Source organism: Varanus komodoensis, unplaced genomic scaffold, assembly GCF_004798865.1.
Source record: "Varanus komodoensis strain SLA01 unplaced genomic scaffold, ASM479886v1 scaffold7_3, whole genome shotgun sequence".
Lineage (NCBI taxonomy): Eukaryota > Metazoa > Chordata > Lepidosauria > Squamata > Varanidae > Varanus > Varanus komodoensis.
Window position 1 is genome coordinate 14,482,488 of NW_025336480.1, and position 26,000 is coordinate 14,508,487.

Genomic DNA, 26,000 nt, shown 5'->3' on the forward strand with positions numbered 1-26,000 from the left:
CCAGAAAGGTGGGGATACTGCAGGCAGACCCTTGTCCCCACACTTTTGAGCATGTCCTCTTGCTTGTATATACTTGTGCAAGCCTCTTTCTGCACTTGCTCCAAGGCTCCTCTGCTAGAGCAGTTTTCTATTAGCCGAGAGGAAAGAACATCCAGAGCTTGCCACTGTCTTGGTGACATTTTGTCATAGTCATCTAAATGAGAGGGCCACACAGGAAAGTTTTGTTACCACCTGTCTTTTTAGCATTTCCTATACTGAACTTCTGCACTCAGCAACTTTAAAAAATTTTTTGGAGGTCTGGCAAGGTGAACTGTTGAAAACAAAACCTACCAAGAGACAGATAGTTTTGTGGACGCCAGGAGGAAATACTTGTCATTCAGAATATTTTGTTTTATCTGCAAATTTCTAATTTTGCCCCAGTCATCTTAGAAAGCAGTTTATGATCCCTAAAGAACTGCTAGAGGGACCATAGGATTTTTTGGATTCCAAGATCCAAGGCTGGAAAAGAGCTCTGACCTCAGTTCTGGGGATCCACATTTAGATCTCCCTCAGTCCCTTGCAGCTGGCATGGAAGGAACGGCACTAATGCTACTCTGAGGAGACAAGAGTGACCCCAGAGAGGGGCTCTAGGGGCAGGGAAGGGAGTGATTTAATAATCACTAAATTCATTAATGTGCAAGCATCGGTATATTTCTTCAGATATACATCTCATAAGCTTCAATGAAGCATACTCAAGGGTCCCTGCCTATTATAAAATTAATATATTAACCTATTAATAGCCCCCCACACACCTTCTCACCATCAACTCCAGGTGGACCAGGCAATCCAAGCTCCCCCTTAAGTAGAATAAAAAAGGAATACATTGAAATAAAGATTAAATACAAGAGCTAACCAACAAAAATAAAATCCACAAAAACTGTAGTATTTAATACTGCATTCAGCACTACAATAATCATCAATTGAGTTGATGAGTTGTTGAGATGCCTCAACAGCCTTGGATATTTTATGTGAAGTGCCAGATTTAGACTGCCATCCTATTTACTTAGCTTAAAGTAAGTCCCCCTGGATACAGTGGGACATACTTCAGTGTAGACACACACAGGACTGTGCTGTAAGTTAGGACCAGATTGTATCACAGGAAGAATACATACTATTTGTTCAAGGATAGGCTAGAGATGCACATGGTAGGCATGTCGTGAGTGGAGCTGGCTGGAGCCTGGGAGGCCCCTTCTGACTTGCTCCATTTCTATGTTTCTATTCTTAACTAATCCACCCAGGGATCCTTGTGGTCTGCCCCCGGAGCCAGATGGATCCGGACGGATTCCTGAAGGCCCTGGGGGAGTTTCCAGTTGACAAGGCTGGTGCTCCTGTCGATGCTCTGGTCGAACTATGGAATGGGGAAATGACCAGGGCTATTGACACGATCGCTCCCAAGCATCCTCTCCCGCCTGGCAGAGCCCACTCTTCCCCTTGGTACACACCTGAACTGTGGGCAATGAAGCGGGCTGGGAGACGTCTACAGAGTAGACCGAATCTGACCGAACACACTTAAGAGCCCATTATCAGACCTATGCTGTGGCGGTGAGGGCAGCGAAAAAGAAATTCTTCTCCGTTTCCATTGCCTCCTCACAATGCCGTCCGGCGGAGCTTTCTTGGGTGGTACAAGGGCTGGTTCATCCTGGCCGTAAGAAAGATCCTGTACCACCCTCGAAGGCCCACTGTGACGAATTTGCCAAGCATCTTAGGGAGAAAATCACTCAGATTCGTCATAAGCTGGACTCCACTAGTGACCCAGAGGCTTCTGGGGAGATACCAATGTCGCCGTCTGGTCCAAAATTGATGGCTGAGTTTCAGTTACTGCGGCCTGATGTGGACAAGGTGCTTGGACGAGTATGTCCACCACCTGCCTCTTATAATTAACAACGCCAAACACGGGATAGGGACCTGGATCCTGGAAGTGGTTAGCGCCTCTCTGAAGGATGGCCGGGTACCTGCCCCTTTAAAGAAGGCAGTAGTCCGACCAGTCCTGAAGAAGGCATCCCTGGATCCAGAGATGGACACTAATTATAGACCAGTGGCCAACATCCTGTTTTTGGGCAATGTGTTGGAACGGGTGGTGGCGGGACAACTCCAAGCACTCTTGGATGAAACTGATTATCTGGACCCATTTCAGTCCAGCTTCAGACCTGGGTACGGTATTGAATCTGCCTTGGTCCCCCTGTATGATGACCTGTGCAGGGAGAGAGACGGGGGAGTGCGTCCCTGTTGGTTCTCCTGGACCTCTCAGCGGCTTTCGATACCATCAACCATGGTATCCTTCTGGATAGGCTAGCGGGATTGGGGGTTGGAGGCACTGCCTTGCAGTGGTTCCGCTCCTATCTCAATGGCCGATTCCAGAAGGTGGTGCTGGGGGACTATGGCTCTGCGCCATGGCAGTTATGCCATGGAGTACCGCAGGGATCCATTTTGTCCCCTTTGCTATTTAACTTCTACATGAAACAGCTGGGAGAGGTCATTAGGAGGTGTGGGCTGAGGAATCATCAGTACGCTGATGATACCCAGCTCTACCTCTCATTTTCCACCAATCCAGGTGAGGCAGTGGCTGTGCTGAACCGGTGCCTGGCTGAGGTAATGGGCTGGATGAGGGCCAATAAACTGAAGCTCAATCCAGACAAGACAGAGGTCTTGTTGGTAGGCGGATAGGGCTTCGGGGAAGGGGACCTTGACCTTGTCCTGAATGGGGTTGCACTCCCTCTTAGGGACAAGATCTGCAGCTTGGGAGTGCTCCTCGACCCAGAGCTTTCACTTGAAGCACAGGTGACAGCAGTGGTGAGGAGCGTTTTCTTTCAGCTTTGGCTGATCTATCAGCTGCGTCCCTACCTGGAGAACGACTGCCTGGCGACAGTGACACACGCGTTGGTAACTTCCCGACTAGACTTCTGTAACACACTCTATGTGGAGCTGCCCTTGAAGATGGTCCAGATACTTCAGTTGGTTCAAAATAGAGCTGCCAGGCTGCTGACGGGGACTGGGCGTTATGTTCACATGACTCCAATCCTCCATCAGCTTCACTGGCTCCCCATTGAAGTCTGGGCCCAATTCAAGGTGTTGGTTATTACCTATAAAGCCCTTAACAGCTTGGGTCCTGGTTACCTAAACGAGCGCTTACGTCCATATAGGCCCTCCCGCCCCTTGAGATCAGTGGGAGAGGCCCTTCTCTGGGAACCCTCTGTGAAGGACATTACGAGGGTAAGTACCTGGAGGAGGGCTGTCTCTGTGGTAGCGCCCAATCTATGGAATGCGCTCCCCAGAGAGGTCCGCCTGGCGCCGTCGTTATTTGCTTTTCGGCGCCAGGCCAAGACCTTTTTATTTAAACGTCATTTTAATTGTTAACATTCTTCATTGATTTTATATCTTTGGCCAGGACGTCTCCAATTATATTGTTTTATATGGTTAATGTGTATTTATTTATTGTTGTGAGCCGCCCCGAGGCTTTGGCTAATGGGGTGGCACAGAAGCTTGCTAAATAAATAAATAAATAAATAAATAAATAAATGAAATGGGCTAAAAATCTTATAATAAACAAACAAACAAACAGTGCAAACAGGCCATCTTATTAAAACATTTGCAACATTAATTCATAAGTAAAAATAACTGGAGTGAAATCAATGTGAAATTCTACCTATGCATTCTGAACAACCATCAATGGTTACTCATCATTATGATTATATGTTACCTCCAGGACTGGAGGCATTGTTCTACTACATTCATATTCTGTGTGTGGGCTTAACGTAGGCAGCTGATTAGACACTATGTGAACAGAAGGCTAGACTAGATAAGTGCTTGGTCATTTCCATTGTAGCTCTAATGTAGCCCTGTCCATGCCATTCTCATTTATAGTGAGGAAAGAATATGCATTATTTTTAGAACCAAATGTTTTGGGCACATACAATTTTTCTTCTACCTCCTGATCCATTTTGAAACCTTGAACTCACATTGTGTCCCTTGCCTTTGTTACCCAAAGTGGGCACATGGCATTAACAGAACCTTCATGCACAAACCAGTAGCAGTGTTGCCAATTTGTATATGGTATGACATTTTGTGTAAAAGGGGGTGAAATCCAACCTTTGGTCCTGGAGCACCTTGAGGGCCTGGTGGCCCTTGAGGACCTGGTGGGCCCTGCAACAAAGGACAGCAATTGGTTTCTTAATGTCTGTTTACAGTATACATATTTTGAGCTAATAATATATGTAATATCCTCTATAGATCAAACAGTGTAGTCTTTTTTAATGGTCTATGATGGAGACCATCTAATTTTCAAGGATTTAGAGTAAGGATGGGAAGAAGGCAGATCTCCAGATGTTTTGGACTTCAGTTTCCAGAAGCCCTTGCCAGCATGGCCAGTAGTCAGATATGTCTGGTATAGAAGCCCAAAATATTTGGAGATCTACCATCTGTTCATCCGTGACATACAGCATCCCCAACTCAGAAAAAATGATAAATAACATTTCCATTTAAGCAAGCACTACTTTGTTAATTCTGCATCACAGATACTTTAAGATGACAAAAACTTCTCCTATCATGATATCATATTTCCCATCTAGTTTGTTACTGAATGGAAACTTTGTTTTCTGTCTTTCTAGACCACTTCCATTAGCCAACAGTAAGCTCATACAATTTCCCAAATTATCTTTTGTTTTGAGAAGGAAAATCAACTTTGGCATCAGTGCAGCCCATCAAGTACCACTGCACCACTACTGTTAATACATGTGATAGAATGTGAGGTATAGTGCTGACTTGTATGAGCTTGAGAACAGGCAATTGCATATTTTAAAAGAGACAACATTGTTTCTTTGCAAGACTTACACACCAAATTCCTTAATTTTAATTGATAAAATTATTTTCTGGAAAAAAAAAATCCCCATTATCAAACATTTTTCCTACTCAGCTTTCAAGACAAAAGATCAGATCCAAAGATACCCTTCCTCTGTTTCAGGAAGATCCTTCTCTGGAAAAGGGACACCTCTGGAACTAACTCAGACTATTCAGACATTTGCTATGTTGGACCATTCCTCTTTGCCTCTTAGAGCAGAGCTATTTACAAGGTTTTACACTGAGCATGCATTCAGATAGTTGTACGAATATGTTTACTTGCAATCATATCTAATTTTCCACATGTACTAGAACTCCACTTAGCCCAGGCTATAGGTCTGTAGTGGGGAACATCTTTCAGCCTAAGGACTAAATCCTCTTTTAGAGGCCCACATTCCAGTGGTGGGGCAAAAGGGGACAGGGTAAAAAATTAAAACACACACACACAAAAAGCATCTTGTAGCTCAAAGTGCTTACTGCCAGTAACAAAGAATTAGGCAAAACATTTCAACCTTTAGAATGTAGAACACATTGCACAAAAGCTAAGAAACCAACATATGGGAGAAGGAGGGTGCAGCCAGGAACAGGGGACATGGATATATAGGGAACCCTGGAAGGATATACCAAGTGCTAGATTTTGCTCCAGGGCCTTGTGTTTCCTGCTTAAAGGGGGCATCATACATTAGGAGGAGCATGATCGTGTTGTGGCCTTGTCCCTCAGATTTCCAGGACTTATCAAGGACTGCCTGCAGTGAAGAATCCTGTGCATGGGCAACTGCTCAAATGAGAACAATTCCCAATTGTGCTAGCATCCAAATCATGAGAAAGCCTATGCTCACGGGAGGCTTCTTCACTGCAGACCGGTCATGGGAATCCATGGGTGTCTGCAAGCAGGACCTCTCCAGATGTGATTTGTGCAGGAAACATGCTAGAACTGTGAACTGCTACTTGATAATTTTATGCAATAGTGTGAACTGCAGTCCCCTGCACAAGCCTTTTTTGCCCTGAGTTGCTGAGCAGGAACAATTTGTGAGGTGATTTGGAAGCAGAGCAGAAGTCAGAAACTGGTTACATAAGGTTGCTTTCCACATAACGTGGATAACATGTAGTTAGGGTTTCTGTGTGTTTATTTCATTTCATTTCTATACCGCCTCACAGCCAAAGCTTTCTGGCTGGTATACACAGTCCATAAAAACATGATAAAAGTACAACAAAATATAAGAAAACTAGGAAAACATTAAAAAGTTTAAAACAGCTCAAGACAGATGATAAAAACAGACAATAACAAGGGCTAACAAAAAAGGATAACTCTGCAAAACACCTGGTGTACCCCCTCAAGTGCCTGGGTGACCAAGCAAGTCTTTAAAAGCTTCAGAAAAGAGGGCTGTATTAACCTGGTGCTGAACATGTAACAGCTTTGGTGCTGGCCAAGGAGATCATTCCATAGACAGGGGCCACCACTGAGAAACCCATACCCTTTGTTGCCACCCTCTGCACTTCCATTGGAGTTTATTTTATCTGTGAAATAAAAACACTGCAAACAATGAGTGGAGCTGGTAGAAGTTGTGGTTCCAGACTGTTAGGAAAGCCCCTAATAGGAGTCCCTAAATGAGAAATTAATCTAGGCATCAAGGACAATCCCCGTTGGAAGTTTCATTACCCCTGCAGTGTTGAACCTCAGGCTGATCAGCCAAAGCCAGCCTACCTGGGTCCTCAAACTGGCTCTCTGGGGTTCCCCAGACAGCTTACCCCAATTCCCTCTGACAATTTACAGGCTTTTACATGTTTTCTTCCCTTATTCTGAAAGGTTCAATTCTTTTTCCTAAGGCTAATTTCCTGATAGTAAAAACCTTAAGCTAAAACTTGCCGGTATTTTGGTTGTACTCCTTTCTGCAAGCCTACAGCTGGAATCTTCAAAATAGACTTTGGACCACAGGCTGACAGAGGTTATATGCCCCTCCACCGCCCTAATGTAATAATGATTGGCATGGTCAAACCAATGTAAGTAACCCTTAAATCCCACTGACTTCAAATGGAAGCTAGGCTGGTTGTCAAATCAATGCCCAGTAAGTTTTCAAAGAAGCAAAAATGTAGTTTCAGCTGTTCAGCTTCAATAAGCAAAAGGACAAAGCAGGTAACACATTCATGGCTTCATTGTCAGTTTGCTTGCAACACATCAATCATGCTGCAAATGGGTATTTAACTCAGGGATTATTATTATTATTTCATTATTATTTAATTAATGGAAACCAAATGTTTGGCAGAATCTTTTTAACAATCATGATCCAACATCTAAAGCACAAAAGCCACATGCTGGGACATTCTAATAAAGCAATCCAAGCAGGCATCTGGCACAGATCAATTACCGTCAATTTGAGCTTCCCTGCAGCCTGTTATAAAACAATTAGGAAAGGTTTCAAATGTATCTAGAATTAAAGATTTACACTATTCAAATTCTCTGGCATTAGCTGAAATGGTAGTTTCAAGCACAGCCTGTCCCAAGTGGGAAAGACCTTCACCTATACAACTTTGTTTGCAGAAAATGTTCCAGTATAGCTTTCCTAATGGACCTGATGGGATCACTGAACTGCCACACCTATATATCTACTTGTTTCTTCGCAGTCTTTACTCATAGATGGGAAGTCACAACTACTAAATAACAAATCGCTGCTCATCCTACTTTGGTGTCACTTGGAGGAGCTGTTCAACCACTCACTGTGTAGAAATGTAGGCAAATCCCTGGCTCTTGCCAGCTGGGCCTAAATTTGTTTAAAGAGAGGAGGCCTTTGGATTGGAAATGGCAATGAAGAGTGATGGCGTTCTTGTTCAGCTGCTTCCCTTCTCCATTCAGAAACCAAAATGGAGCAACATAGCACTAGAAGTCAAGGCCACACAAATAATTGCCCTAACCTGCTATGATCACAACCCAGGACTCCATATGATAATTTTGTTTCATCACAGAGCGGCCAGATATGTCTCCTTGTAATACTATAGGTCTGTCAACACATTTCTCTTTCAGGGTCTTGTTTTGAGTAAGAGAACTGGCCATGGAGCTTTAGCAAACGGTTCCTGCTATGTAGGCAGCTCTGTCCAACAGGCAAGCAGCCCTTGGCCTCTCTCCATGCAGCCTGGGGAGCCATGCCCATTGCTCCTGCTGCCCAGCTGGTCAGTCATCAGCTGGGCAGGCAGGGCAAAGAACACCCTATCACAGTGCTACTGACAGCATGGGGCAGCAGCATGCTGTTCCCAAGGACTTTGGGCTTACTGGGGTGGGGAGAGGTTAAATCCTCCCCAAGTCTGCCAGTGACCCCATCTTCATTGAAAGTGTATGTGAGAGACAGGGAGGAAAAAGGGGTTGTGTGGCTCAACGTGAAAGACAGTGGAGGGAACAGTGTGTGCATGTGTCTCTCTGTTTGCATGCCTGTGTGTGTGTGTGTGTGAGAGAGAGAGAGGACAGAGAGACTGTATATCTCTGCAAGACAGTTTGGCAGGATGTGCACCTGTGATGAGAAAGGATGTGGCAGTGAAGAATGGGTGTCTACGACAGTGAATGAAGTAAGAGGGACCCATCCAGTGGCATTTCCCATAGCCATTGACTGCTACAGGTACTCCTCAAGGCAAACATACTGCCCCATTTGCCTTACATGCATGGTTCTTTGGACCACGGACTAAAGCCTGTATTTGACTTGTGTGTGTTGTCGTTATGTGCCATCAAATCATCTCCAACAGAAGGCGACTCTACGAATGAAACCCCTCCAAAACATCCTGCTCATGATAGCCCTGCTTTGTTCTTCTAATTTCAAGGAAGTGGTTTCCTTTCCTTTATGGATGCAATTCTTTTCATATTTGATCTTCCTTTTCTTTTTCTGCCTTGGACTTTCCCTAGCATGACTGCCTTCTCTAAGAAATCCTGCCTTCTCATGATGGATTTGTATTTAGGATTTGCAGGATTCTAACAGTGAGCAAATCTTGCCCTCAGCTGTTCCTAGTAGGTTTCTGACAGGCATCTGGATAGCCACTGTGAAAAATAGGATCTTGAACTAGATAGGCCTTGGGTATGATCCAAAAAAGCTCTTCTTCTATTCTAATAACTTAGTTGAGCAATTCATTTTGTCAGAAAAGAGCACAACCACATTCTATCATGAAAGTTACCTTGAGAGCTTCCAAGATTCTACCATCATAGTCAATTACTACAGTATCACCCTGTTCTCCTTTGAGGCCTGGAGGACCCTGAAGAGAAAAGAAAAATCATTAATATTATGGTAAAATGGATAATTTTCTGCTATTCATGTTCTATGAAAAATAGTATTTTTAGTGTTCAAATACTTCCAGATAGTCTAGAGCAGGGCAGTCTACTTTTTGTACCTAGAGGGCCACATGAGGACTTCGACACAGAACCTGGGGGCCACACAATGAATTGCATTTCCATGTTGTAAATTAAAGTGTTCACAGTGTATTTACTTAATTTAATATGCACAGTTGATTTATTTAAACACTAAGTGAGGGAGAAAACTGATATGAGGTCTCAGAGTTGATTTTAGGACGAACTGAATGGGAAAAAAAGCTCTGAAGAATGGAAATATCTCTGCAGAGATCACAGGCAGCTCCTTCTCCAACCACAGCCCAAGCACAATGACCGCTCCTCTGTGGTGGCCCATCCCTTTCTTCCCTGTTTCTCCCACCAGAACCCCTCCCATGTGTCCCCCTGTCCCCTCCTTCCTTCTTGGAATTAGCGTGCTGAGCCGCTTGTACTTAAGCCAACAAACTCTCCCCGACATGCCCTGCCTGCTCCTGCTGATGAGCTCAAAGGCCGAGTGTCTTGGTGCTTGTCAGCTGGAGCAGTATGGAGCACGCTGGGGCAAGCTCTTGCCAGGCTGCCAGCCCAACCCGCTCTCTTCTTCAGCCTCAGGAAGAGAGTGGGATGGGATGGCAGCTCATGCCAGTGCCATTGCTGGGATCTGCACTGGGGAGTAGGGGGGCTCTAAGTGGCAAGCAGGTAACATAACAAGGCCTTGGGGACTGCATGTGGCCTGTAGACTATGTGTTGGATCACCCTAGCTAGAGAATTAGTATCTGCTGAAGGGAAATGTCATATCACATACATTATTACAGTCCAAAGAAGGCACAATGGGCAGGGGAAGCCTAACCCTGTGCCTTTTCAGTGGTGGCACTACAATTGTGTTTTGATGTGCTAGGAAAAGCTTTTTGTTTCAAGTTTTTCAAAGAATGCAGTGCAATCCTGCACCTGTCTACCTGCAATCCTGTACCTGTTAATCTCACAGAGTTCAATGGTGCTTCCTCTCAGCAAAGCAGCTATATTGTGGCTGTATTGCAGTTTCTACGCATGTTAACTCAGTAATATATCTTAGTGACTTGGTGATTACACCTAGGTAAGTGTATAGAGTAGGGGTGAAAAACCACAGGCCCAGACTCCAAATCTGGCCTTCTAAGGGTCCCCAGATGGCCCCATCAAATACCTCATCACTTTTCTTTCTCTGCTTTTGTGTAATTGTTTCCCCACCCCACCTTCCAAGGTCAAAATGTCTTTCCTAAATCCTGATTATTGACAGTAAGAGCAGAAACCTGAACCAGTCAGTTGAACACTGTCTCCTTTGCCTTTGGCCCCACTCAGCACCAGAATGTAGCTCCCAAGAGCTTCTCTGCAGCGGAATACGGCCATATTCTCTGCAGTGGAATATGGCCTGTAAAGGGAAAAACAACACTGGATGCAAACCTCAGTGTGTGATCATTTGAAAGCACTTCAGCATGAAAAGCGGCACTCAGTCATACAAAATGGAACTTGCCTTTGGGGAATTTTGAAAGGCTATAAAACAGCCATATTAGCAGCATCCATTCCCAATTATGCGCTGTCACAGAAATACCAAAGCTCACTATTGCCATGAAATAATTTTCTACTCCAGAATATATTTATTACAACTTGCAGTTGAACTGGGTGCTGCAGATGAGGCTGAAAGTAGTTAACTTTTTCTATAGTAAATTTATTTTTGATAAACATCATGGTGTATATTTCAGCTCCTTTGCAAAGAATGCAAACATTGGTAAATGTGATTAAGCTTCAACTGTCTATTTTGGGGAGTTAAAGAAAGGTTGTAAATTTCATACCCTTGGCCCAATGTGTCCATCTGCTCCTCTCTCACCAGGTTCACCCTAAAAATAAACAGTGCTTGTTATTCTAAAGTATTAATTTAGTAACTAGACACATCAATACTTAATTTGTCTTGAGAATCAAGGCATAGAAGCAGTAACAACATTAAAAGGCTTTTAAAATAATCTATCTACAAAATAAATCAGCCACTCAGATACAAGACACCAAAACTTCCTGCAGGCATTGGAAAGCCTCATCATGTAACATTATACACAGCACACGGCCGCAAAGCCAAGCAACTTCTAATCAATTATGAAATTAACTTGGCAAAAGTAAAAAGACGGGGTGACAGCGGGATACCCCAGTGTTACAAATTAAGTTTGTTGCCACATTTTTGAAAGGAGAGTAACTTGGGTCATTTTGAAGCACTATTTTCTTCCATTTTCAAGCATGAAGAGATCCATAATCTTTTATACAACATTGTTAAGTTTGATGCAGACTTCATGAAACAGAGTATCTAAAAAGGTATAACAAACTGTTTGAATTGATCTTGTCTACACAAAGCAGATGTTCCCTTTTTTGCTGTAATCTTCTTGCTTCTAGTTCTACAATGTCACATCTTAGAAATGAAATTGGGTGGATAATAAGGAACACAGCCACAGTGCATTCTTCCTTGTCTTTTTTGTCACTACAAATGAGCTGACATTAATTCTAGTCAATATGTCACTAGTTCAAGCCATCACCCTCTCACCTCACTTGTTCCTCCTCTTCCAGCAGGGGAAAATTAACAAAACATCTTTCAGCTGTCACTTGAAATGGAAGAACAGAACCAGCAATATGCCACTGGTCCAGTATAGTTGTGAAACTGGGCTAATGATGTGACTGAGGGATGCTTGGTTTAATTCTTTTCTTCTCTCTCTCTCTTTTGTATTATGTCTTCATTCATTCTTAGGACACTGAGAAGTAGAGAACAGAAGAAGGCTGATTCTTTGGCCCTGAATCAGTCATCAGGGCCAAACTACTCTTGACATTTCATGTATCTGTGTCTGCTGTGTATGTTTTTGAAAATAAAAATTGCATCAGCTAATAGGAGGCAGAAAAGGCTGGTATGGAAAGGGAGAGAATTCAACCCTTTCTTCCACAGCTGTGGTGCTGAGGAAAAGCCTGTTTTCTGAAGCTGTTGTTTGCTTTTGGGGAAAACTCGCAAGATTTATGATGCCTCTAATATCACATCTACACTGGCTCTCAGTGTTTCTTACTTAAACATCCACTGATCATGGGATTTAGGAGCCAATGAGAAAGTGGTAGGTTATCAGCTCATCTATCACATTTACCTTGAGTCTGACATTCAGTGGAACATCTGCAGATAATCAAAGGAAGCTCCTTACTTGTATGGAAGTGATACTGAAATTGTTCCCATTTTCAGTTTTCCTTGGGGGTTGTTAAATAAGGTTGATAATGCCAGGCAAAGATTAACAAAAGCTTTCATTTCATCCTCCAGGCATAGCTCTGAAGACACTGTATTTCCAAGCTATGCTTTTATAGTTAGAAAATCTTATATTATAAGCAAGTATAATAAAGTTGTTAAAGTCTTTTATTATTTATAAGCAAGTTGTTAAAGTCTTTTATTCAGATTTTCACATTTGAATCTATGGTGTGCCTCCTTGTATCAGATCAAGATAAACATGCCACCTTTAAAACAGCTTTATTTGGACATTTGATATAAATTTGCCTGGTCATTACCATTATTTGTATTGGGTATATTCTTATATACGTATAATGTATTGATCTGGCTGTAAAATATCTTTTGCTCTGCATATCAATTCAATGATTATGTGTTTATTTCTATCTTATTTATCTTTTATAATGCAGAATTATTATCATATATTAATACCATATCATAAGCTATGGTATTAATCAATATGTTTTCAAACTGAACTTGAAAATGCAAGGTCAGAATAGGCAAAGGAAAGAAATGTTCTGCATTCCTGCCAATGCTCAAAGTCCCATGCTCTGACCTCTAGCTAGGGAGGTTGAATGTGTACCACTAGGAGCAAGAGATGAAAAAGTGCTGCAACACATTTGCAATTTCTGGTAGCCATTTGCCAACTTCAGCCAAAGCCCATTCCATTTCCATGTTTGGAATTCCTAGCCCATACAGTGGAATTCCCAGCCCATACAGCTCTGAACATCACACTAGCTGCTCTGCACAAAAGCATCACATAGACAACAAAGGATGAGCTGCCTCAGAAATTCAATATGAAACTGCATTTCATATGAACTATGGCCTCACTACTGCCTGGTCACCATGCAAAGCTCCTGTCTTGCCCTCTACCTGTTGCGTTTGTTCAAAAAGCAAACACACATCTTGAATCTCACAGAACAGGGTCTAAGAGACAGAGTACTAGCAGAAAAATGGTAGGGATGGAACGGGTTAACCATTCTTGCTTGCCAATGAGTTATCTGTTCTAAAATGGCCTCTCTAAATTTTTCTGTAAAAAAAGTAACCACTTCATTTTTCAGATGTAAAGGCACTGTATAAACCAGAGACATGTTGTTCTTGAAAGGTAAAGAACCCTGCAGGTTGATGGGCTGCCAAGGAAAAATATTCAAATATTTGCATGAATTTTCCGAAATGATTTGCATGGAGTACTGGGACTCCTGTCCTCAGTGTCCTTTCCCATAGACTCCTAAGCTTCTGCCATTTAGCCAATCTGGACCTTTGCCTCCCACTTGTCCCTATTTTATTGTTCCTGAATGAGATTCAATGGAAAACTTACTTTCTAAGCAGCAAAAAAGTTAGTCTTACTGTTCTTTCTCATACACTGCTTACCTTTTGCCCTGGTAGGCCATCAATGCCTTTTTCCCCCATTGGGCCAATGCTTCCTGGTTCTCCCTGCAGTGTTCAAAAAAGTTGTGATGCACAACTCTCAGTTTCTAAGCCTGGCATGTACTAATCTTCTTATTCTGTCCTGTGTGCTGCTTACCTTTGGCCCTGGCAGGCCATCTAAGCCTTTTTCTCCCACTGGGCCAATGCTTCCTGGTTCTCCCTGCAGTGTTTGGAAGAAGTGCAATGGAGAACTCTCAGTTTCCAAGCAGGGCATGTGCTAATCCTATGATCCACACACAAGCACTGCTTACCTTTGGCCCTGGCAGGCCATCTAAGCCTTTTTCTCCCACTGGGCCAATGCTTCCTTGTTTGCCCTGTAGTATTGGAAACAGGTGCAATGGAAAACTCTCAGTTTCCCTGTAGGGCTTGCACTAGACAATTTTCCCCTATCATATCTAAAACATTTTCATACTCTCTCTGTTCAGGTGGTGTAAAACATATACAGATCATCACCTGAACTTCATGAAATGCAGGTGCATGTAAAATGTTAATGAGTCATTACATACTTATTAAAATGTATAGAATAATGTCTTATCCTGCATCTAACAACTTTACAGTAATGATGAGGTACACTTCTGTACAAGTTGCATTCCAACACCAGAAAGCCACCACTGGAAAACATTCTCCTTCAAGATCACATAGCACAGTCAAGAAAGCAATAGTAAAGGTAAAGATTCCCCCACACATGCTTGCTAGTCACACCGAGTCTGCGGCCGGTGCTCATCTCCGTTTGTAAGCCAAAGAGCCAGCATTGTCCAAAGATGCTTCCATGATCATGTGGAGGCATGACTAAAAGTGAAGTGCATGGAACGCTGTTACCTTTCCTGCCAAAGTGGTACCTATTTATGTACTCGCATTTACATACTTTTGAATTGCTTGGTAGGCAAGAGCTGGGACAAAGCAGTGGAAAACTACCCCCTTGTGTGGATTTGAACTGCCAACCTTCTGATCAGCAGCCCAGTGGCTCAGTGGTTAATCTGCTGCACCACCTGCGTCCCAAGTGAAGCAATACTTTAGTATAAATTTTTAAGACACATGCATCTATTTTTTTCTATCCTTTCCTGTACGCAGCTTACCTTTGGCCCTGGTAGCCCATCTATGCCTTTTTCTCCCACTGGGCCAACACTTCCTGTTTCTCCCTGCAACATTTCAAAGAGGCACAATGGAGAACTCTGTTTCCAGGCAGGGCATGTACTAATCTTTGGATCCATTCACACACACTGCTTACTTCTGGCCCTGAAAGCCCATCGATGTCTCTCTCCCCTACTAAGCCACTGTTTCCTTGATTTTCCTGTGGTGGTTGAAAGAGGCGCAAGGGAAAGTGCTCCCTCACCAGGACATTACGTGGTCTTAGTATGCTATTCAGTAAGATGCTTACCTTTGGCCCCGATGGCCCTGGAAGTCCATCAATGCCTTTTTCTCCTATGGGTCCGGTACTTCCCTTTTCACCCTGTAGTTTATGTAAAAATGAAACAAACTCAGCATGAAATTGTAACATAGAAGCTGTGGTTTAACTAATGTTCTTAATTAAGCATACTTAGCTCATTTTAAGGAAGAAACCTAAATTTCTGCTACTGTGTGGATTCCTTTCATTTCAAAATTCAAATACTGCACTTAAAATAGAATACAAAATCTAAATGACTTTCAAGCATGAACAAATTATTTGTTAGCTAGTCAATCCATTTGCTCGTTACAGGAGCAGTGAAATGTTTAAGGGTAGAATCCAAAAACATATATGTGGGAATTTTTTCCTCTTTCCTCCCCACTGGAGAGGCCCCATAGAAATCTGTTTCACAGGGTCTCCTATCCTGTTTGTAGGGGAAGAAGAAATACTTCCTTCCTGTTCCAGTAAAAAAGCTTAACTGGACCCAAACATCTTAAATTCTCGATTCATGGTAATATATGCTGAATTTTTCTGAAAATGTTGCAGACAATCTTGCTATATGGCTTTCGGAGTGCACTTCTACTGGTTTAATACTCTGTTGTCAGAAGGCCTCCTGAGGTTGGAGCCTTCCATCTGTGCAAAGATCTGCCAATAGGAACCAGGAACTTCAGAGGTGAAAAGCATTTATAGCTCTATTGGCTCCAGTAAGTGGGCAGAGATGGCAAAGGACATGCTTGAAAATCCAGCAGATCCATGTCTCTTTCCTTTGCTCCCTGCCCAACATCACACTCCCTTTCCTCCCTCCCCAACCCGCTTCCAAAGTCCCAAAACTATCTGCAGTGGTTGCCTGTTCAGATCCCCACCCCTACCCCAAGAAAGAGCCCTGTCTAAAGCATCATGGAAGTGGAATCCACACAGTAGCAGAATTCCTGAAGCACCCTCCTTCCTAATGACAACAGAAGTGCTCTGACAACCACAAGTGCGTTCAGGACCAGAATTTAACACGATTAACCTGTTTACTGCAAGTTTCCTAAGGAGCATTTGAATTTTAATGTTCCTTTCTCTCTCTCAGAGAAAGAAACAAGCTGTATTGTTCTACTCCATTTAATAACAATATTAGCAAAGACAGATACAAAAGGAATTTTTTCTTTATATTGTTGGTTATTGTTTTTAATCTGGGTAACTGTTTTATTTCAATAACTAATTGATTTAATTATATTTTTCACTTTTTCTGTTTTGGATGTTTTATTTGTATGCATTTCAATGCTGTAAACTACGTTGAGTTCCAATCATTGGGAATAGTCAGAATATAATAGTAATCACAATCACAATTATAATAATTTTCAGACACAGAAATGAAGTTTACCTTTGGCCCTTGAACCCCTGGCTCCCCTGGGATTCCAGCATCACCCTGATGAAACAGAACACACATAGGTGACACTGAAATACAAAAAGTGCATTATGTTTGCCAAGTTCAGTGTGGGTAGAGACTAAGCTTAACCATAAAAATAACTCTCAAATAGCCTGAATTCAGAATTTGCGGCTATATTCTACCAAGTTGCTAGAGGAAAAAGAAATTTCATTTGCAAGTTCAGAATGGCCTTGTATGCAGTGTTTTTAAGTCAAGAAGATACAGCTCACTGTCTGTTCAAATCACTGAAATCTAATTCTTACATATGTTTAAGAAATCTTGTTGCCAATATTATATGTAGTTCTGAGCAGTATGTAGTAATTATCCAGGGTCTTCCACCTTGGCCATATCTGCCTTATGGCCCTTAGAAGCTCTATACTCTGGATCTTCAACCTGCCAACACTATCCAAAATAAACATACATCTCCTCCTGTTCCAGCAATTCTGCTGCCTTGGTGAAATAATGCAGAAAGATTTTCCTCTACTTGAGTAAAGACAGGTGGAAGAAGAGCTTTCTGTATGAATACATCAGGGCCACAAGAGGTTGGAGTCAGATATGGGTAAGACACTTTTATTCAGCCATGTGGACAGTGTAATATTCACAACTCCCGTGTTCTGGTTGGTTGCAGGTGATAGTGTCCAAATGGGCAAATAAATATAAATATGTTAAATTCTTTTGTTTAGTTATAAAACACCAAGTATTACTGTGCGCCCATTATGAGCCACACATGCTTTAAAAATAGAAATTTACAAACTGAGCAGAATAGACAAGCAAGTAGTTTAACAAGTGGTTAAGCAATTATGAATATTTGCTACTCATAAAACAAAGCAGAATGAAAAGAGAACTGTCAGAGCAGGATGGAGCATGCAATTATACAAATCATGACCCATATTCCTCTACATTACTGCCATGACTGGTTATTCATTTCAACCAATGGCCATTGCAACATTCCAAGGTATAGAGAATACATTTGAGATATATATATTTCCAAAACCTTGACTGCAGATTTGAATATATACTTCATAATTTATAGTAAAACATAAATAGTCCTCAAACTGAATATAACATGCATTCTTTAATATTTTTGCTATTTTGCATAACTAGTATGCAATGATTTATTAATCCAATCTCTGAAGGATGGCATATTCACAAATTTCCAATTCGTAATAACCATAATTGCTGTTGACATCAATATGTTTTCTATCAATCAATGATTTTAATTATTAAGATTACTGACAGTAATTGACAGTAATTTAGTATCACTGCCTCTAGTCTTCATTGTTGCAGTCTGTTGTATATTTTACATACCTGGTGGCATCCACCCAGTTTACTTTAATTTTCCTGACATGCTCACCAAGCATCTGCTAAATTAATTCGTTCCTTCAGTCTGTTCATTAACTGCACATAACTTTACTCCAAGAAGTAGTTCACTTCCTAATCATTTCTATCAGTCAATAAGCGTGTTTTGTGTGTGGGCATGCATGTGTGACTGAGTGCATGATATCCCACAGTAATAAAGCAGTAAAGGTTAAACAGTCTTTACACCAAAGAGCTGCGTGCAGCTGTCACATTTCTGATCCTCTGAACCAAGGGCAAGTAATGTGGGTGCCAATGCATTCACAGACCCCTCCCTCCTGCCTGGGCAGAGCCCTTCCTGAAGTAAAACATAAGATGCAATCCATCATCTGCATTGGAGTGCGCACAACATGAACATGCAGAATGGCTACTGGCATGCATAGCCTGGCCTAGCTCTCTCCCTTTGTGGCCACTTAGTAAAGAGCCATTCCCAGTGGCACCAGTTGTGAAGTGTTGGGAGATGGAAACTAGACCAGGCAGCCCAGGCCACAAGCAAGTGCGCGTGTGCGCGCACACACACACAAGCACTGCTGCTGCTGTGGTACTGGCCCCATGGGATGAGAAGAGCTAGAGCATGCTCTCTCTCCCTCTCTCTGGTCTCAGGGGAAACGGCAAGAGGAGCATGTGCTCCTGCCCTCTCCTTTTTCCCACATCCACTGTCAACAGAACGGCCCCACCCGCCTCATGATAGGCCTGGCTTTGTTGGGAGGATTGGAGACATGATGTCAAATGCAAACCACATTTGAAAGATAGAAAAATCAGTCACTTACCTTTTTCCCTGGGATACCAGGATCACCCTTCAAAATAAATAAATGAAGCATGTATATGAGATAAGTTAATGGCAGGATTGAAATAGTTTAAAAATTATGTAAGAGGTTCCCTATCCAGCTCACTCCCAGGACCCAACCGCATGTTTAGCTGAAGGCTATGGTCCAGCCTTGGGCTGCATGCAGTCACACCACTGCAACACCACCGCTGTCCTCCCACAGCTCTGCCACCCACCCACTCATGGCACAAGTGCAAGAACTCTGAGTTTTTATTATCCATTCCATGGAGATCGAGTGATCCAATTTTAGAAGCAGGCTGAAATGGTGTCAAAATATGGTATGAGTCTCCCTGAAATAAGCCAGGAAAATTGCTCATGCAAAGACAAAATATCAGTTGTCCTTCTGCACTATACATGATTGATAGCCATCATATCCAAAATGGTGCAACCAAGGATTACAAGTCCAAAAAATACAGTATCACCCTCTAGAATCTAAAACCTTAATGGGAATCTACACTTTAAGGAACAGGAAAACAGGAAAAAGAAGATAACCAGAGCAATGATAAATTAACTAGTTTGACAGCATCAAGAGGACAATGGAGGATATTGCTGCTATTGCTGAGTTACTTTTCTGTTAGAAGAAATACAAAACAAATGAAAATAATGACAGAGTCAAAGTAAAAAAAAAAAAAAACAGTAGAAAACCAATCCTATGGAAAACAGAACCATTCCAGTAAAAAGCATAAACGAAAAAAGCAGGAACATCAATAATTAAAAAGGCCCATGTGAATTAAAATGGCCTAGGTTCATCTAAAATAGCTGTGTCCACATCATATGAGAACTAACACAACAAGCTAGGCCTATCTATCTCGGTTTTTTTTTTTTTTTAGGAGGCTGGTGTATATGTGTGTAATTAGATCAGTGATACCAAAGTGGGAAGTACTATCCCCTGGGGGCAGTGGAAAGATCCAGGGGGTGGTGGTGGGGAAAACAGGGATGGAAAGATGACAGATTATGTCCCATGGGGCCTCTTAAGATGGCTGGTGCCCAAGGCCATCCATGCTACGCCTGCTTCATCGTCACTGCTGCTGCCAAGGACTGCTGAGGCCGGCCTCATCCCCCCATAGCCCTGCAAGCCACCAGAGCGCCCCTCTCCTGATGCCCTGGTGAGAGTGGGGATGAGGTTGCGGGGAGAGAGAGGCCAGGCCAGTATTGATTAATTCAAGTATGGAAAATCTAACCACATTCAAGTGTTGCTGTTTTCTAAAGTTGTCAACAGAACCTGTAGCAAGCCAGTGATATGAGTGCTATTAGTATTAGAAGATGATTGCGCAATGCATTACAATGATACATGAAAAGGATATTTAAATGCACAAGCCAAACCAAAGAAAACAACATGGAATATTCTGAACTGCACATAGGCACTGATTTGGATTGGGTCAGAGATGATGAGATTTCCAGATTATGTTCCACTTCAATGCTTCATCAGGTGCACTTAGGGAGCAATCTTACACATGGTTAGACAGAAAAATCCTACAACTCCAAGCATCACCCCAGCCAGCATTTTCTCCAGGGGGCAGTTGAAAATAACCTAGCTGCTTGAATAGCTCTTCCAAAGACTTAAGTAACTGATGTAAATTATCCAGATAAGCTAACCAAGGAAAGAGCTTTTAGGGTTTGGAGATCTGATTATGAATTGCCTTCCATGAGGTTTCTGCAAAGGATTCACTCTCTTCTGGGGAGTTCTGGTTAAGACATTCTGAATGATTTGCACCAGACAAAAAGGTTTTGGAAAGAGTTAACTGGTAGACTCTAGCTGCATTTTGTTGTAATTCGCATGATTTCTTTAAAATATATTTTGTTGAATTCTTCCAAAACACTAATTCTGTTTTTTGTGATGGACTAAAAAGAATGACATTTATTTTTCAGATTTGTTTACCATGTTCAATTAAGTTAATTTGCAACGGCAAGAAAGTGAAGTTAACCTTATCCAGGTTAAAACAGTTCTCTCCACATCTCTGTCCAAGTTACAGTTATTCAAACGTAACATAGCCTGTTATGAATGCTTCCAGTCTCCCTGAATTGGAGAATGAGAAGTGCATATCAGATGATGACCTTTTAGTTTATTGTGAACATCTGGAAGAGCTGCACAGAGACATGTCTGATAGATTTCAGGATCTTTTTTGCTTAAAATACCAGACTGGGCAATCAAGCTATTCCTAGATATCAGCAATCAGGAAACAGGAATGGTGGAAGAAGTTTGGAGTGTCATTTCACTCCACAATGACATTAAGTTGAGGTCAAATTTTTAAAAAACCACATTAAGATTTCTGATTACAGGAAAAAAAATTCTGCCCACTACTCTGAACTGTGGAACAAAGTCAAGATGCTTTCCCAATATCATATTTAGTAGAGTGAGGCTTCAGTGCAGTTACCCAGTTTTTTTCCAAACAAAGAAACAGACTTAACATTCCTGAAGGCAGAGATCTAAGGTTTCTTCTTAGAAACCAGCCTGATGTTGAAAAATTAATATCTCTGCACCAAGCACATCTATCCCTTACAGATGAGATGTAAATTTATTTTTAATTGAAAAAACACTAAATAAATTGTTTTACAAAGTTGTTTTATTTGTGAAATACATAGGCTTGTTTAACTTTATAGTATCAGATTGCTTATTTTAAATCTGCAGTAGAGCAATAGACCTAAGACAAAGAAAGAGGTGTGGGGTCACTAGGGTTGTTGCCCAAGAGGAAAGGGAGCAGCAGCCCGAAAAAGCCTGGGGACCACTGCTTTAGATGAATCTACTTGTGCATGCAAAGAATGCATGAGGGCGACCAGCCAATGGAGGCTAGCCTACCTCTGCTGCCTGACCTGGTGCTCACCTGTCTGTCATCCACGTGCTTAGTGTACATGTGAAAGAACTTGACACATGTACATGTGTACATGAGTGTGGTTCCTTACAAAACATTAGGACAACATGAGGATTGTGACTGGCTTGGGCACATTGGGAAGGGGACGTGGACACTGGTCACAAACCTGTTTCCCATCAATACACCAATACTGTGTGGATGTGCCTCTAGGGTTGTGTGTGTGTGGTGGGGTTGTAGTTCCCAAATTTCCAATTTCTCAAATTGGGCGATAAAAGATCAATATCTCATTTTTCTAACAAACTTTGCTAAACAATAATACATAAAGCTTTTAAATAAATAAATCAACCATATAGATTCTTTTGTGGATTTAGTTACTAGAAGAAATGTAATTCAAGGCTGTAACCAGTCTTTGGTGTGAATGACCTGAGAATCTAAAAAAGATTTAGATTCTCTCATCAAGAGAAAATGATGCAACTAAATTAACCATGGATAAGAAAGTGAAAACCTGTAGCTGAACTGCAATGAATCTCTGTGTGCAAATGCTACATAAGTCAGAGGAGCACTAAAGCAAGGCTAGGAGCCCACACAGGAACATGTTTGTTTAGTTAACCTGACTGAGTCTGCATTAGGTTCGTTATGTCTTCCCTACCTTTAGTCTTCCACTGTACTAAGACCTTGCTGGAAGTAAATATTTATAGTGTATTTGCTTAAAATTAAAGCCTGGGAGTTTAAACAACCAGCCATGATATTCCCCAGTAGAGGCAGGGTTCAGGGCTGACCCATGTCTTTCATTTGGAGCCCAAATCTCCAGAAGGCCATCAAATGCCCTTCTCTCCTCTGTCCATACATCCCTTTCTAGGCATGGGGATGTCCTCAGGAGACAGCATGCTTTAAAGACAGACACATACACCCTAGAGCATATGTAAATGCTCTAGGGTTTTAAAATCCTGTGAGCCTAAGACCTGGATCTCTTGGTAAGTGACAGTACCTCTGCTCTCTGGCATACGTACAGTGCTTACATGAAGGAGATCTCTAAAGAATACGAGCAACTCCTTGCTCTCCTTCCTGGCCTGTGCACATGAGCACTCAGTACTTCAGAACAGCATGGGACCTGGGAGGTCCTTGCACATCTTCCATGTAGCTGGCAAGCTCTCTCTTGTTCCCTCAGTCAAGGAATGAAGGATTTGATCCTTGGTACCTGACTAAGAGGATAAATTTGACAGGGATAGAAGAAATGTGGTTAGGTTTGCTGTTTCTTAAATTAGCCTGGGTGTGTACATTGACTTCCACTGGGTGGTAGCGGTGAAATGTTTTGTTCTTTGGGGATCTTCATGTATGCTATTGTGCCCAGACAATGGTGGACTGCAACTTCAGTATTTAAGAAATACTTGCTTTGCTAAGAAATCTGTTTATTTTCGGACAATTAGAAGTGTTAATTGTAGCTCTCTCTTAATGTTAGTGTTATGTATTACATGCCCAAAACATTTTCCAGTTTACACTGAATCAAAGAACTCTGGGTAAGGAAAAGAACTGAATAGCTCCAACCGCCAAATAGGAATCTGTGGATCATGGGTAAGTGAACACAGAAAATCTGAACCTGGCAAGGGAGCCAGAGGTCTAGCACACTAAGCAATGATAAGCCAGGATTTAGTTTCATGTACATATACCTCTGTGAGACCAAGTAAAGCCTTAGCCTGAAATGCTCTGTGGTCCCCTCTTCTCCTATGTTGCTGGGAGGAAGAATAAACTGTCCAATTGCTGATTATGTAAGAACCAATAATTGTGGTATCAAACAAGCCATAATTTGTTAAGTCCCCCACCCACCCCATCCAAACTTTGTAATAACTGAATAGAGTTTAACGTGATTATGGAATTCTGTCATGCTGTGCAAATTGAGCTATCTTAAAAAAAATAATCATTTCTATACTTCTCAATAGCTGAAACTCCCTGGGCAGTTCACAACAGCAGATACAATACAGTGGAAAATACAAAATACCAATAAAAACAAAATAAAAATACAATGCAGAATTTAAAAGCCAAATTTAGAAATAAATTTAAAAAGCTAAAATAGCTTTCACAACTCAAGTGAGAAGATCTGTTCAGCAGTTGATGTAATGCTCCAATATAATATAAAACTAATTGACTTGTCACAAAGGCCTGTCTGAACTCAGCATTGAAAAGATAATGAAGTTGGCACCAGGTGGGCCTCAGTGGGGAGCTTGTTCCATACATGGGAGGCTGCCACTAAGAAGGCCCTTCTCTTTGTTGTCACCAACCAAGCTTTTCTTAGCGGTGCCAATCAGACACAGGCCCTAGATCTGGACCAATATTTGGGTAGTTTGCAGATGGGACAGGTGTTTCATAAGGTATTGTGGGCCTAAGCCATGGAGCTTTTTATAGGTTAAAACCAGCGCCTTGAATTGGGTTCGGAAGCATATAGGCAGCCAATGCAAGCAAGCCAGAATTAGTGTTGCATGACAGACCTTCTGGTCCCTGTATTAGTCTGGCTGCTACATTTTACACAAGCTGCAGCTTCTGAACAGTCTTCAAGGGTCGCCCTACATTGCAGAAGTTAGCAGAGCATGGATTAATGAAACCAGGCTATCCCTGTCAACATAAGAGCCTAGCTGGAGCACCAGCTGAAGCCAGTAGAGGGCCCCCTGTGAGTTAATCCCATTTCCATAGATACTAGGTTGCATCCAGTAATGTCCTTCCAGCAGCAAGTATGAGCCCCATGCAGCCCCTGATATAGTCCAAATAAGCTTCAGGGGATTGCAGGACCCTCCAGAGAAGATTTGGGGGGCATATGGGGGCTGCAGGAGTTGAGCACAAGAACAGAAATTCCCTTGGCAGAAGCAGAAGTAAATTTGTACCATGTTGGATTTAGCTAGTGTTCTTTCAGCAATCTTCCGGCAATTGCCACTGAGAACCTTTTCCCTCAATGATTGTGACGTCTTCCATCAACATAGTACAGATACAGCAGTCTTGAAAGGCTTGTGAAATGGCAGTGGGGCTTTGATTAAGCAGCAGGGGGATAGAGTGCAGAAGAAGAGGTGGACACCCACATTTTTCTTATGATATCACATCCAACAACTGTAAAATATAAACACTTTGGAGGCTGCATTGGATGTCTTCCTTTTTTTAAATATTTTATTAAAATTTTTAAACTAACACTAAAAAAAAAATGAAGTATCGCAAACATTGGATTCACTGGGTCAACCTCCTACTACATATTTTTTAACATTCTAATATCAAATTCCAATTCATTTATCATAGTTTGAAAAACATCTCAGAATTACGCCAAGTCCCATTTCTCCAACCAATTATAAAAAGAGTCCCAAGTTTGATAGAAATTGATGTCTTCCTGTCATTTAAGAAAACTTTAGAAAAAAATCAATGGGTCTTCTGATATTCTAAGTTTAGAATTGGTAGTTCCCAAGTTTCACGGGCAGCACATGCACTGTTTTTAAAATACTATTTCAATATGAAAAAATATTCTAAATAGCCCGTCAGTAGAATAAAATAAAATTGTGTGAGATGTAGGGCAACAAAAGCAGAGGAAAAATGCAGCAATGCTTTAAGAAAACACACTCACCTTCTCTTGTCTGATGACAGAGAACCTGCTGCAGCAGTGTGGAAAGCTGATTCAAAGCAGCCACAACTCCGGTTGTTTCAACCTTTTAAACCTGGTAATGCTTGTTCTACACTGAACTTAGCATTGTTCGGTGCTAAGATGTTATGTGGTAGTGGCTGGCAAGCAAAATCAAAGTCAAGGAAAGCAACTACTTAAGGTTATTCTAGGCAAGCAGAAGACCAGGACACAGAGGTGACAAAGAAATAACATACACATCTAAGCTGGATTAAACAAGCACCCCTTGCTTAAGTTTGAAAATCAGTTCATTAGGGTTGATTTTAATACCACAGATTGCATACTAACCATGATACCAGCTTCTCCAACTTCTCCTTTCTCACCCTAAAGAAACACAAATTTAAGTTATTTGAAGGAGACCAATAATGAATGTCTTCCTAACATCACGTTTTTAAAGGTCCTCTTAAATGCACAACAGTGAAAAGAAGTGTGAAACTTAAAAAATAATGCTTTCAGAACATGTTTTCAGATATTTCACTGACTTAGGGAGCATAAAAATGTTGTGATGTCTTGCCTTAGATTAGTGTCATTCATTAGTTCACTTTAATAACAGGACTTATATTCTTGTACTGAGTACTAAAACCTTCTCTGAGTAAACTTTTGTGGATAGTTACTGCTGTTCTTTAAATTCAAGGGTTGGGGAACTAGTGATTACTTCCAAAGGACAAAATAAGAATGATTAGTAAATTAGAAAGC

General features: G+C 41.7%; 1 protein-coding gene across 1 annotated transcript in view; it reads right to left on the reverse strand.

Annotated features, from left to right (window-relative positions):
* Positions 1-26,000, reverse strand: part of COL23A1 (collagen type XXIII alpha 1 chain) — a 406,477-nt gene that overhangs the window by 31,966 nt on the left and 348,511 nt on the right. The window contains exons 10-18 of the mRNA XM_044454607.1: positions 25,593-25,628; positions 18,790-18,816; positions 16,619-16,663; positions 14,120-14,182; positions 10,996-11,040; positions 9,025-9,102; positions 7,239-7,262; positions 4,126-4,179; positions 792-836 (exon numbers count right to left, since the gene is read on the reverse strand). Coding sequence (XP_044310542.1) covers positions 792-836; positions 4,126-4,179; positions 7,239-7,262; positions 9,025-9,102; positions 10,996-11,040; positions 14,120-14,182; positions 16,619-16,663; positions 18,790-18,816; positions 25,593-25,628 — 417 coding nt within the window. The remainder of the gene's footprint in view (positions 1-791; positions 837-4,125; positions 4,180-7,238; positions 7,263-9,024; positions 9,103-10,995; positions 11,041-14,119; positions 14,183-16,618; positions 16,664-18,789; positions 18,817-25,592; positions 25,629-26,000) is intronic.